General features: G+C 38.8%; 1 protein-coding gene across 3 annotated transcripts in view; it reads left to right on the forward strand.

The window, feature by feature from the left end:
* The window catches only part of LOC122254349 (uncharacterized), a 23,486-nt gene extending 11,511 nt beyond the window's left edge, over positions 1-11,975 (forward strand). For all 3 annotated transcript variants that reach the window (XM_043018019.2, XM_043018012.2, XM_086539670.1), the window contains exons 3-9: positions 2,059-2,257; positions 2,796-2,917; positions 5,609-5,799; positions 7,138-7,251; positions 7,536-7,677; positions 7,860-8,031; positions 9,558-11,975. In XM_043018019.2, the coding sequence (XP_042873953.2) occupies positions 2,059-2,257; positions 2,796-2,917; positions 5,609-5,799; positions 7,138-7,251; positions 7,536-7,677; positions 7,860-8,031; positions 9,558-9,881 (1,264 nt within the window). In that variant the 3' untranslated portion in view covers positions 9,882-11,975. The remainder of the gene's footprint in view (positions 1-2,058; positions 2,258-2,795; positions 2,918-5,608; positions 5,800-7,137; positions 7,252-7,535; positions 7,678-7,859; positions 8,032-9,557) is intronic.
* The last annotated feature ends 1,677 nt before the right edge of the window (positions 11,976-13,652 follow it).

Raw genomic sequence — 13,652 nt, forward strand, 5'->3', positions numbered from 1 at the left:
GAGAGAGAGAGAGACATAGACGAAAGAGAGAGACCTAGGTGAGAGAGAGAGACCTAGACGAGAGAGAGAGACCTAGACGAGAGAGAGAGACCTAGGCGAGAGAGAGAGACCTAGGCGAGAGAGAGAGACCTAGGCGAGAGAGAGAGACTGAGACGAGAGAGAGAGACCTAGGCGAGAGAGAGAGACCTAGGCGAGAGAGAGAGACCTAGGCGAGAGAGAGAGACCTAGGCGAGAGAGAGAGACCTAGGCGAGAGAGAGAGACCTAGGCGAGAGAGAGAGAGAGGCATAGGCGAGAGAGAGAGAGAGGCATAGGTGAGAGAGAGAGAGAGAGGCATAGGCAAGAGAGAGAGAGAGAGAGTCAAATTCAAATTCAAAAACTTACAACTTACAAAACATTACAATGGTTATTCTTAGAGAGAGAGAGAGAGAGAGAGAGAGAGAGAGAGAGAGAGAGAGAGAGAGAGAGAGAGAGAGAGAGAGAGAGAGAGAGAGAGAGAGAGAGAGAGAGAGAGATAGGTGAGAGAAAGAGAGAAAGAGACATAGGTGAGAGAGAGAAAGAGAGAGAGAGACCTAGGCGAGAGAGAGAGAGAGAGAGACCTAGGCGAGAGAGAGAGAGAGAGAGACCTAGGCGAGAGACATAAGCGAGAGAGAGACATAGGTGTGAGAGAGAGAGAGAGAGAGAGAGACATAGGTGAGAGAAGGAGAGAGAGAGAGAGACAGGAGAGAGAGACATAGGTTAGAGAGAGACATAGGTTAGAGAGAGAGAGAGAGAGAGAGAGAGAGAGAGAGAGAGAGAGAGAGAGAGAGAGAGAGAGAGAGAGAGAGAGAGAGAGAGAGAGAGAGAGAGAGATAGGCAAGAGAGAGAGAAAGACATAGGCGATAGAGAGAGAGAGACATAGGTAAGAGAAAGAGAGAGATATAGGAGAGAGAGAGACATAGGCAAGAGAGAGAGAGAGAGAGAGAGAGAGAGAGAGAGAGAGAGAGAGAGAGAGAGAGAGAGAGAGAGAGAGAGAGAGAGAGAGAGAGAGAGAGAGAGAGAGAGAGAGACATAGGCAAGAGAGAGAGAGAGAGAGAGAGACATAGGCAAGAGAGAGAGAAAGACAGGCAATAGAGAGAGAGAGGGACATAGGCAAGAGAAAGAGAGAGACAGGCAAGAGAGAGAAACATAGAAGAGAGAGAGAGAGAGAGAGAGAGAGAGAGAGAGAGAGAGAGAGAGAGAGAGAGAGAGAGAGAGAGAGAGAGAGAGAGAGAGAGGGGAGAGAGAGAGAGAGAGAGAGAGAGAGAGAGAGACATAGGTAAGAGAGAGACATAGGTGTGAGAGAGAGAGAGAGAGAGAGAGAGAGAGACTAGTGAGAGAGAGAGAGAGAGAGAGAGAGAGAGAGAGAGAGAGAGAGAGAGAGAGAGAGAGAGAGAGAGAGAGAGAGAGAGAGAGAGAGAGAGAGAGAGAGAGAGAGAGAGAGAGAGAGACAGACAGACAGACAGACATAGGCGATAGAGAAAGAGAGAGAGAGAGACATAGGCAAGAGAGAGAGAGAGAGAGAGAGAGAGATAGAGACATAGGCGAGACATAGGCGAGACATAGGCGAGACAGAGACAGAGACAGAGACAGAGACAGAGACAGAGACAGAGACAGAGACAGAGACAGAGACAGAGACAGAGACAGAGACAGAGACAGAGACAGAGACAGAGACAGAGACAGAGACAGAGACAGAGACAGAGACAGAGACAGAGACAGAGACAGAGACAGAGACAGAGACAGAGACATAGGCAAGATAGGGAGAGAGACGTAGGCAAGAGAGAGAGAAACATAGGCCAGGGAGAGAGAGAGACATAGGCAGGAAAGAGACATAGGTTGGAGAGAGAAAGAGACAGACAGACATTGGGGAGAGAGAGAGAAAGAAAGTAACATAGGAAAAATAGAGAGTGAGAGAGAGATTTTAACATGATATTAGCTGATATTTAATATAATATTTATTACATGTGTCATTTAATGCATGGGAGCTATATTTACAGTTTAAATTGTCATGAGTAATGTATTTCTTATATGCCTTTGTACAGAGACAAGAAAGCTGTTGATTATAAAAACAAGGGAGGATGGACGGCCTTGATGTATGCAACATATTATGACCATGTGGATGTAGTAAAGTTGCTCTTAGAGACCAGTGCATCAGTTCACCCAGTCAACAACTCGGGGTGTAATGCTCTGATGTTAGCTGCTATGTGCGGCAGTGAATCCATAGCAGAAATGTTAATAAAGGTTAGTTTTTGTCCTTATTTGATTTTTTCATTAGAAGATTTGTTGATAAGTATCTTTGTAATTATATATATATATATATATATGTATTTGATAATTTTGAGAAGGTTTATGCTGCTAAATTTCATACAAGCAAATTCAAAAGAACATTAAGCTCAAGAATCCATATAGTTTGAGATCTAAAGAAGCCACCAAAATTTGTACTTGTGTGGCTTGGTGCTAAGACAGATTCACAATCTGCTTCAGCTGTGATAGGCAATCATTATTATTATATTGAAGGAATGTGTACAATGTATATATCGGCATAAACAAATGTCATGACCTTTTAGTTTAAAATTGCTCTTTATAGTTTTCCTGAATGTGCAGGGTTTGATTTTTTCATAGAGGAGTTGCCTGTTTACAGTTGAATAAATTTAGTGTTATTCTTAGTTAATATATACTATGAATTTATAATTCATAGAGACAAAGGGGATATTGTATCAGATTTTCTGCAGCAACCATGAATTGTAGAGCAGAACACTCAAAAATAAGATGTTTTCAGGCTGGCAGCATCTTAGAAGCTCGAGATAGCCGAGACTGGACAGCACTCTTTCATGCAGTCACCTTAGGCCATCATAGTGTGGTTGACACCCTTCTGAGTTATAGAGCAAATCCTAATTCTTGGTAAGACACAAATATGAAAGTTTTGGATGCATGGTTGTTAGATATGTGTATATTCAAACTTCAAATTGATCAAACTGTATTAGAGATTTTTTTTTTTTTCATTGTCCTTAGGTGCTTAATATGGAAGGAATAACAATATTAGGAAGTTAATACATTAGATCTAATCATTGGAAGAAGGTGAATCAATTACAGTGATTAGTGTCCTTTTCTGACTTGTAATATAACTGTTTACATATGAGTAAAAGTTCAATATATCTTTATCCTTTAACGATGGGGCTGTTTTGGCTCCAAATGGTTAAAACGCTGGGATATTTCAAACTTGTAAGCCTAATGCCTTGGGCTATTCGCCCGCATTGGCTGTGGCTAAGTGCTATATGCCTGATTACCCAGCACGCTGGCCAAGAAGATAGCCATGACGAAATATCTCGTCCCTGGTGGCTGACGCTGCTACCACTTGACGTGATATCTTGTCACCTGTCGTTGAAGGGTTAATAAGAAGAGGATCATATATTTACAGAAAGGAGATAAGGCCACTAAGAACTGATAATTTTGTGTCATTCTTAAAATAGATAATTCTCTTCTCATTCATTTTCATCTTAATTAAGGTAGCATGCTGTAAATCTTTTTTGCTACTTGAATGATCATATGAATGATGAGATGTTTCCAGAAACAGGGAATATCCTCTGTCTTTTTATTATCTAAAGGTGATGTAAACTTTTGGTAGGCATAGGTTTGTGTTAGTTGTATCTCTTCTTGTTCAATACAAAGGATTTTTTGATGTGAAAGGGATCTTAGATGCAACAAGAAAGGATTCTTACAGTGGTGAAAACTAAAATTGCCAAAAGGTTTTAGTATAGCCTCTTCATGACTGGTTAGTCAGAGAGAATACTCGTATTTTGTCATTTTTAGTTAGTTGCTTTTAGTTCTCTCAAAATGATATACAGCAAATGGTATTAGGAGTACAATATAAACAGGTGCTTAAAGAAGTGAAGGTCTATATATAAAACTCTATGATTTGATATCCTTCCTTCATGTTGTGTTTGTTTACACCATTAAAATTATTTTGAAACATTGTACATAAATGTCTTTTTAGTATCTGCGTTGATGTGACTCACCTTAAGCTGATTTGTTTTTAAGCAAATCATTGCAACCTAGGAGAAGACTGCACTAACTTTTTAATGTGAGTTTTATATAGAAATTTGTACCAGCTGTTATTGTTCTTTTATCTAATGCCAAGGCCATTATAACTTTTTGTTAACCCGTTCCCAACGGGGCTATTTTGGCTTTAAAGGGTCGAAATGCCGGGATAGTTGAACGCATAAACCTAATGCGTTGGGATTCTCGGCCACACTGGCCACGAGCGAGTACTGTGCACCTGCTCACCTGGTGCACCGGCCTTGACAAAATAACTTGTTCTCGGCGTCTGACCAAAAAACCACTAGATGTGATATCTTGTCACCTGTCGTTAAGGGGTTAAAAGCTTAAAACTAAGCCCATTTAATCTGTGCCTAACAAGGTTGTAGAATAGATTAGAACACTTTGGGAATTATTATAGATATTATGCTCATTAAGGTTGTAAGTATTCTAGAAGCAAACATTACTTATTAATAGCCCTTCTGTAATGCCTAACTATATTTACTCTCTGAGTAGCTTGATTTTAAACTGTTGAAGATGGCATTGGTATAAAAAAACTAGCTATTTCCCTGCCAGATGGAGACATATCCTCTTTACATTAAGTGAGTCATGCTTACTAGATGCATTGACAGTGGTGTTTGTGCACACCACTGTGTAGATGTTAACCCATTAACGATGGGGCTATTTTGGCTCTAAATGGTTGAAATGCCGGGATATTTAAAACGCATAAGCCTGACATCTCGGGATTCTCACCCACACTGGCTGCGGCCAAGTGCTATACGCCTGATCACCCGGCATACCAGCCAGGAGGGTAGCCACGACGATATATCTCATCCCTGCTGGCTGACCTTGCCACCATTTGATGTGATATCTTGTCACCCGTCGTTAACAGATTTATTAAGAGTGTTCAGAATTTCAGAGTTGATAATTCCTAGCATATAAAGGTATAGGTTTAATTTTTTGTTCTCTGATGTCTATTTTGTGTTTGCAAATCATCTTGTTATGACTTGTATTTTTGTTGAGGATAGGGTCCTTTAGTAAGATGTGAATCCACACTTTGGAAACTATCTTCTCCATCATTGTTATTGTGGCTTCTGCTGCCAATAACCTCTCAACTACTTCAGGTTTCCATTCAAATTGTTCTATTTCTAATATTTTTCTGTTAGGCTTGAGTGATAAATGTTATATTTTGGATAATGGGTAACTGTAACTTGCAAATCACTAAAATAAATAAGTAATTTCTCTGTATAAAACTAAAGGTTTAAAGGTTCAAAGGTTCTTTTACGTTATTATTCATTGATGGTCCTTATTGTTAATTACCTGTAGAATCTCATTCAATCTCAAATCTTAGTTTCTGGTTTGGTGATCTGCATTTAGATGAAGTAATGCTATTGTGTAAGGAATTTGACGAGAATGAATGTTTGTTGTGTTAAATGTCTTGAAGAATTTTTTATTGATAGCAAAGCTTTAGGACAATAAATAACCTGTTAAGATATGTGATTATAGATAGATTTATTCAAATATTTATACATACACATTTTCTCATCTATCCTATAGTGAGCGGAGGACTGGCATGACGCCCCTGATGTATGGAGCACAACGTGGTGACATCAGCACAGTCACAGCATTATTAAAAGCAGGTGCTGTAGTCTCTCTCACAACCCATCAAGGACACACAGCTGCCAGGATTGCTCAAGATGCTGATTGTCCAAATGTTGCTGCAGTTATCATGCGGTGGAGTCTGCAAGGTATTTCTAAAACTAAATAGATAAAAGCTAGATCAGTTTTTTTCTGTTATATGATATTATTGAGTTGTACTGATTTGGTTAACATGTGGTAAAGGATGTTATTTTTTTTAAGGAGCTTTAATTGAGCAATAGGGGTAACCAAATGAGAGCTTATGTATAATGAGTAGAATATTATGAAGTAAGAAGTTAAGAAAATAATGAAATAAGTGCCCTAGCTGTATGACCGATATTTAATTTAAATCTCTGATAAAAGTTCAGAGCAGCTGTGCCCACAGGAGGGATAAACAGTTGTAAAATAGAATATTGCTACTGTTTGCCCTGTGTACCACATATTCAAATGTACAACTCTTACCATATATTGTCCTATAGGGGTTAACTCGTAACTTACATATGCCTCCTCTGTGGCTGAATGTCACACTGCTGTACACCTCTTGACCTTTTGTGTATGATTGACACTTATGCAACATCATTACAATAAACTGTAAATTTCTGTTGTCTAAATTTGTCTATCTAGCACTTTAGTATTCTGGTTGATGTCTCACCTTGAGCCAGTGTACTTGTAGGGGTTGTTACCTCAAGAGACTTTTGTTTATCTTTACAAAATCTGTCTCCTCCCTTGGGGATATTGGGCGAGTAACACCCTCTGGATTCATTATGGACCCTGATATCCTGTTTTTGGGGGCATGTAGTCAAAAGTTTAAGAGTGCTGTTTTTAAAATGAGGCTCTTTAACCCCTTAACGATGGGTGACAAGATATCACATTAAATGGTGGCAGTGTCAGCTGCCGAGAACGAGATATTTTGTCGTGGCTATCCTCTTGGTTGGCATGCCGGGTGATAGGGCATATAGAGCTTGGCCACGGCCAGTATGGGTGATTAGCCCGAGGTGTTAGGCTTACGCGTTTGAAATATCCCAGCATTTCAACCATTTGGAGACAAAACAGCCCTGTCATTAATGGGTTAACCCTCTCTGGACGGGTGGTACACTATGGTACCGCGCATTCAAGGCCCGTTCGCTGGGTGACGCCATACGGCGTCGTTTATTTAACTGATTTAGGCCTATGCGTTCGAGAGCCCCGGCATTGTAACATGCAAGGCTGGAATGCCCCCGTCGTGACTGGGTTAATATGTCCAAGTTGATCTATGACCTGGTATTGTTTCATGGCAGTTTTCCCTTGTTTTGAGCATGAAAAGACAGACTGTTTATCCCCGACAACATTGCAACACATTGGCACTCCACAGATTATTGGTTAGATTATGCAGGCTATCAAACAAAATATAATCTATATGATGTATAACATGTCCAGAGAATCTATATTTTGCTTTTCTACATTTCTAGGTCAAAATGGACCAAGCCTACCAGATGGGCCTGCAGCAATTGAAGCACGCTTGTCGCAACAATCTCAACAGGCACCTCGTGTTAGAGGAAATGCTATGCCATCCCTTGACAGTGGTAAGTCATTTATGAAATGGTGTTGTATAAAAGGTAATTTGGCCTACAGATTTATTGTGATTGATCTCAGTTGCCTTTGTAATAGGAATGTAGTACCCCTCCATTAATACAATCTAAAAATGAGGAACCATTTCTTTTAGTTATCACAAATGTATTTGTATCACCATGTTAGCTCTGGACTCTGAGAATGATAGAATGAGAAGATGAGTTAGGACAAAAAGAGAGGCAGCTTACATTGTTTTGAGTGTCTACTGCTGTAAAGCCTTTATCACTTTTCTTCACAGCTCGTGTCATCCCCACGGATCTCGAAACTTTGTTGAACCAACTTGGCTTAGGGTCATACATGAGTGTTTTTAAGGAGCAAGACGTGGATCTTCAGATGTTCCTCACATTAACAGATCAGGAACTGAAAGAATGTGGCATACAGTAAGTATGAAACAAATGCATTTTTTTGTCTGTTTTTTAATAAGCATTTCTTGAAGAAATTTTTAATTAAAGTCAGATATAAAGACTTTCAAGCCTTTGACTAGGAGTGGTAAATGCTGTGCATCATTCTGCTGATTGTGAATTGTGGTTATTTAATCACATTTCACTTTGTTATATTGTAGCAAGCTGGGACCTCGACGGAAGATGACCTCGGCCATTGCACGCTGGCACAGCAATGCACCATTGTGGAGCTCTGTGGAATGTGCCTATGCAGATAAGCTAGAAGTTGAGATGCAAGAGCTGGGTGAGAAGTTAACCAAAGCCATGCAGACTATACAGGAAACAAAAGCCCAGGTAATGAATATTAGATTTTCCATGCTTTTCTTCATCACTTTTTTTCATGTTCAAGAAACTTGTACCACTTTTACTTACCAGGCTATATCTCAGCCAGAGTAAGAGTTGATTCGGATATAGTTCTTATTTTATGTCATGGGAATGGTTTGATTGACAATTTTTCTTCTTCTGATTTTTTAGATTATTTATCATCTTTATTCTAATGTTATCACGCTTATTGAACATGTAAGTTTTTTTTGTGTCTGGCAATATATTGTGTATTTCATTTTTTTTTTTTTCACCTAGAAAATTGTATTGTAATGTTGAATTAATATGCAAAACTTTAAATCATGTTGTATCATTTGTAAGATTGAGTTCATATGCAAAAACAAGATTTCCTTTCTTTATCAATATAAATTTCATTGCATAATATCAACAAAAAAATAAGCATAGTATCAGGCCAGTATGGAAAATATGTCAGCTGTACATCCAATATTTTTTTCTGTTGCTCATTGCACACTTGTATGTTTTATATATAACCATTAGTTGAAGAGAGTATGTTTGATAGATTAGGGTATGACATTCTGTGTGAATAGAAATAAAACTGTAATTGCATGTAACAAGGTGTTATTGACATTAACCATGTTCTCCAGAGGACAAATCTCAGCTAAAAGTTCAATGTATGTCAAGAATTTTTGATAAGAGCACATGTAGAGGGGATACTTGTTAACCATTGCACACTGTACAGTTCAATTTTTTTCCATGCACACCTGAGATCTAGGCAAAAAGTACTGCACTTTCCATACTGGGAACAGGGAGTGATAAAAAGAAAATATAAATGGCCCAACCCTTCTGAGACAGGTCACATTACTAGATATTTAGCCTGGGTTGGGCATCTTATGATGTGTTTTTTATTATTTTCTAGACTTTTGATATGATATATGAGTCTCTATATGGTGTACTAGCTAAGTGATACTAATTAGCATTTGGTATGATAAACCGTCATAACTGAAGGAGTAAATAGCTTGTATTTTCAACAAATGGAAAAATGCAGTACACCCAGGAAAATGTCTGTTGCGGAAGGGTTAAGGAATGTATACTTTGCATTACAGATAACTTATTATAATTATCCTTTTACTCTGGGACCTTAGGAAACTGTTTGATTCATAATTTTTTATCACATAATTTGACAGTCAAATATCCTGTGTATGGTAAATTCTCTCTAGATCTCATGAATTCAGATTTTAATTGTATTGTTGGAGTAATATGTGTCAATGCCCACAAATCAATTGTTGAGAGAAAAAAAAAGCCTAGACCACTATCTTAAGCAGGGCAGAAAGGACCATATTAGAGCCATATCCAGGTCTTTGCAATACCAGTTATAGTTTAGTTTGCCCTGGAACATACTCATGCCATCCTGAGATTCTTTACTCATTCTACTAGATTATGTTTGTGATGTCCTGACACTGAAGCAGTTGATGAGTAATGAAAGGAAGGCAGTTGGGAAATTTTTTGATACATATTTTTGTTTTCTATAAAATTTTCAGGTTTATCAAGAGCATAATTTAAGAGTTGTGACAGAGGGATGGATAGTTGAAGCTCGTGGACGGCTACACGAATGTCACCAAAGATGTCAGAGGCTACTTGAACAAATGTCGGTCATGCAGCACTGTGCCTCAGTCCTATCGGCCCAGTTCTCCCTCAATCAGCCCACTCTCATTTCTACCTTGGTCGAGAGCATTGGAGTTGCTGCGGCTCAATTTGATGGCCTTTTGAAGCTAACAGACCCAAGTGTTGCAAGGGGTCCCAGCAATCCTTCCTCCCCTCGCAGAAGTGAGCATCAGGGCAGCTACCCAAATACTCCTCGCTAATGATGCTGCACTACATTACAGGCTAGTCAGGAAAAAAGCATCAGGGCAGCTACCCAAATACCCCTAACAAATGGTGCAATACATTACAGGCTAGTCAGAAATAGTCAAATATATGTTGTCAGGACTTATTATCAAGGCATAGAGTTATGTCCCTTTTTTATGGTTGATGCTTATCTTTGTCTAAAGATAGTTCTGGTAAGTTGTAATGATGAAAATGATGGAGACATCCATTCAGCTTATTTCAATATAGTTTTAAAGTGTGTTTTTTATTTTATTTCTTATTTTCTTTTAGAAATGTGGTTTTCACCTTTTAGAGTGATTCATATATTTTTTAATAAAAGATGTTGAGGATTAAAAAAAGCTAGTCATGAGAGTTTTGTTAAAGTTTGTTTAACATCCAACTTCATGACAAAATATTTCCATGAGAAATTATCCTGAAATTCCAGTGCCAACATGATATGTACCTGTCAGAATAATGGTTAATGGTTTACTATTACCAGTCAAATATTCTATTTTAGATATATGAAGATTCTTTCCACTATTATGTTTGAAGGGACCAAAGTGCCATAACAGAGTTGTATTTACAAATGAGTGAATAAGAGGTCTGTTGCTTCATCAGGTTATTTGATATACTTTAAGTTAATGTGAATGTGTTGAATTTCCTCAGCCAGAACTAGATAAAAGATGTTTGAACTGGTAATGATCATATATCAAAAAGGTAGTAGTGATTATGCCCTTCAGATACTGCAAGTTGGAATCCCTGATATCAATACTTTATTAAGATTTGCTAGCATATTCATTTCATATCAGATGAAAACAAAGGATGGTGAAAAGGCACACTATGTGGAGTGCATACCATTTTTAATGAATTTTGATTGGAATTCAAGTTATGCTCTTATTTTGCTTGTGTTTATTTTTTTTTTCTTCTAAATATAGGTAAGCATACACACACATATTAAAAGACATCCACACACATGTGCACTCACACTCACACTAACATTAACATTAACATTAACATTAACACTAACACTAACACTAACACTAACACTAACACTCACACTCACACTCACACTCACACTCACACTCACACTCACACTCACACTCACACTCACACTCACACTCACACTCACACTCACACTCACACTCACACTCACACTCACACTCACACTCACACTCACACTAACACTAACACTAACACACACTCACACTCACACTCACACTCACACTCACACTCACACTCACACTCACACTCACACTCACACTAACACTAACACTAACACACACACACACACACACACACACACACACACACACACACACACACACACACACACACACACACACACACACACTCACACTCACACTCACACTCACACTCACACTCACACTCACACTCACATGTACACACTCTCAATCACCTGAGACCTAATACATTACCAGTACTTATTTTTACCACCAAATTTGGTTTTATTTCTGGTAATGACAGTGGGCCTCCTAGCAATTTAATGGCATAAAAATATATATAAAAGTTTAGCTCATTGTCATGTGCCTGAAATGGGATAATATTGCTAATAGAAATGACGGGGGCCTGTCAAAGTCAAATTCTTGGTGCAGTATTTATAGAAATAACAAGGATATATACAAAAATGAAGTGCAATTGTCTGTGCAATATTCGTAGACTGAGTATGACTATTATAACAGTGTATTTAAATCTCAGTAAGGTGCTAATAAAAGTTACACAATGAATGTTATTGTCACATTATGTATATAAAGGTGTTGTAGCTTACGAGTTCCTTAGTGTCGAGAGTTTTACTAAAGGTTTTATGTTCTTCAAAAGAAAATGCATTGTTATTGAGGACTGATATCTATAATAAATGAATTCTCAGGAATATCACAATGTTACTATTATCTCTGCAGTGAAAAGTGTACAGAATAATTTATATTTAGGACGTTGATAAAATGTATTAAGATATCCTACCATGACTGTGACATCATGTGCCTTATGACTGATCTTATTATTCTTTAAGGGTATATTAAAACAGTTACTGTAACATTTTGATATGAAATAAATGACAGATTTTTTTCTTTCTGAAATTGACTTTTACAACCTTAACCCATTGTGGACTGGGGATAGATTCGCTTGCCCAGACTCCAAGATGGGTTTTATTTCAGAGCAAGGCAGTTTGAAACATCATAATTTGAATCTTCCCACTCTCTTTTAGTCACTCATTATAAAACTAGAACCATTTTTGTGTTTTGTTTTTTGTGTGTTTTATTGTGTTTAGAGACATATATGCCATATGACAGGCTCTATCAATATTACAGTTGACTAAAATTGTAGTATATAATATGTATCAGCTCATTATTTTTTTTTATACTAAGTATGATAGAAGTATTGCTGTCTTATGGGAGGGCAAAAAGCAACTTTATTTTTTCGTATTTTTGTGCTGTCTTGAACGAATACGAAACATATAACCACCTACAAGGAAGATAACATGAAGAGGTAGGGAAAAGGAAGGGACCTGTGCTTATGACTGTGAGTGCCACAGTAAAATGCATCCATATTGGCACAGGAGCACTTTTTAGACACTAGGTATGGTTTGAGTCAACTTCCTTGTCTCGTTCTGCCTGCACATCCTTCATCTGCGGTACTTCTGAGCAAGAGGTCGTCAACTTGTGTGCCATCGCTCTGTAAAGATAGTACTTGCTAGAGACCGTAGATGGGTGCCATTCAAGGCTCTCTCTCTTACTGGTTCTAGAAGAAAGTGGTGCCATCTAGGTTTTGGAAGCTAGGTTTGCTCAATATTACCTTAATTATAGTAATTATGATTGCAATTGCCATCATCACTCACTCCTTTCTCATAGCACAATAAAATAGCACAATGATCCAAAATCCCAGAACGTCATGTACGTCATGACGCCCGTCGTCAGGCCAAAGCAACTGTGTCATGTCTGTCATGACACCCGTCCGCAATGGATTATTTTTTTTATTTCAAGCACAAATTTTAAATTTTATTGATTCAAAATGTCTTTGCTTGTAAAACTTTGTATCTCTCCCTCTCCCTCCCTATCTCTCTCTCTCTCTCTCTCTCTCTCTCTCTCTCTCTCTCTCTCTCTCTCTCTCTCTCTCTCTCTCTCTCTCTCTCTCTCTCTCTCTCTCTCTCTATCTTTTTTTTCTCTCTCTCTCGCTCTCTCTCTCTCTCTCTCTCTCTCTCTCTCTCTCTCTCTCTCTCTCTCTCTCTCTCTCTCTCTCTCTCTCTCTCTCTCTCTCTCTCTCTCTCTCTCCCTCGCCCTCGCTCTCGCTCTCGCCCTCGCCCTCGCCCTCGCCCTCGCCCTCGCCCTCGCCCTCGCCCTCGCCCTCGCCCTCGCCCTCGCCCTCGCCCTCGCCCTCGCCCTCTCCCTCTCCCTCTCCCTCTCCCTCTCCCTCTCCCTCTCCCTCTCCCTCTCTCTCTTGTCTCAATAAACTTGTCAAAGTCTCCCTATCTCTTTCAATCTCGATTTCTCTTTCTCCTTCTCTATCTCTTTCTTTTCTATTTGTTCTCCTCTTTCTCTATCTTATTCTCTTCCTCTCTCTTTTCTTTCCGTTCTTCTTTTTCACGTTCTCATTTTCTCTTTCTCATTCTTTTTCTCATTCTCTTTCTCATTTTTTTTCTCTTTCTCTTTTTCATGTTTTTTCTCATTCTATTTCTCATTCATTTTCTCTTTCTCTCCCTCTCTCTCTCTCTCACTCTCTCTCTCTCACTCTCTCTCTCTCCCTCTCCCTCTCTCTCT

Source organism: Penaeus japonicus, unplaced genomic scaffold (assembly GCF_977035675.1).
Source record: "Penaeus japonicus unplaced genomic scaffold, GWHDUDI00000001_assembly GWHDUDI00000009, whole genome shotgun sequence".
Classification (NCBI taxonomy): domain Eukaryota; kingdom Metazoa; phylum Arthropoda; class Malacostraca; order Decapoda; family Penaeidae; genus Penaeus; species Penaeus japonicus.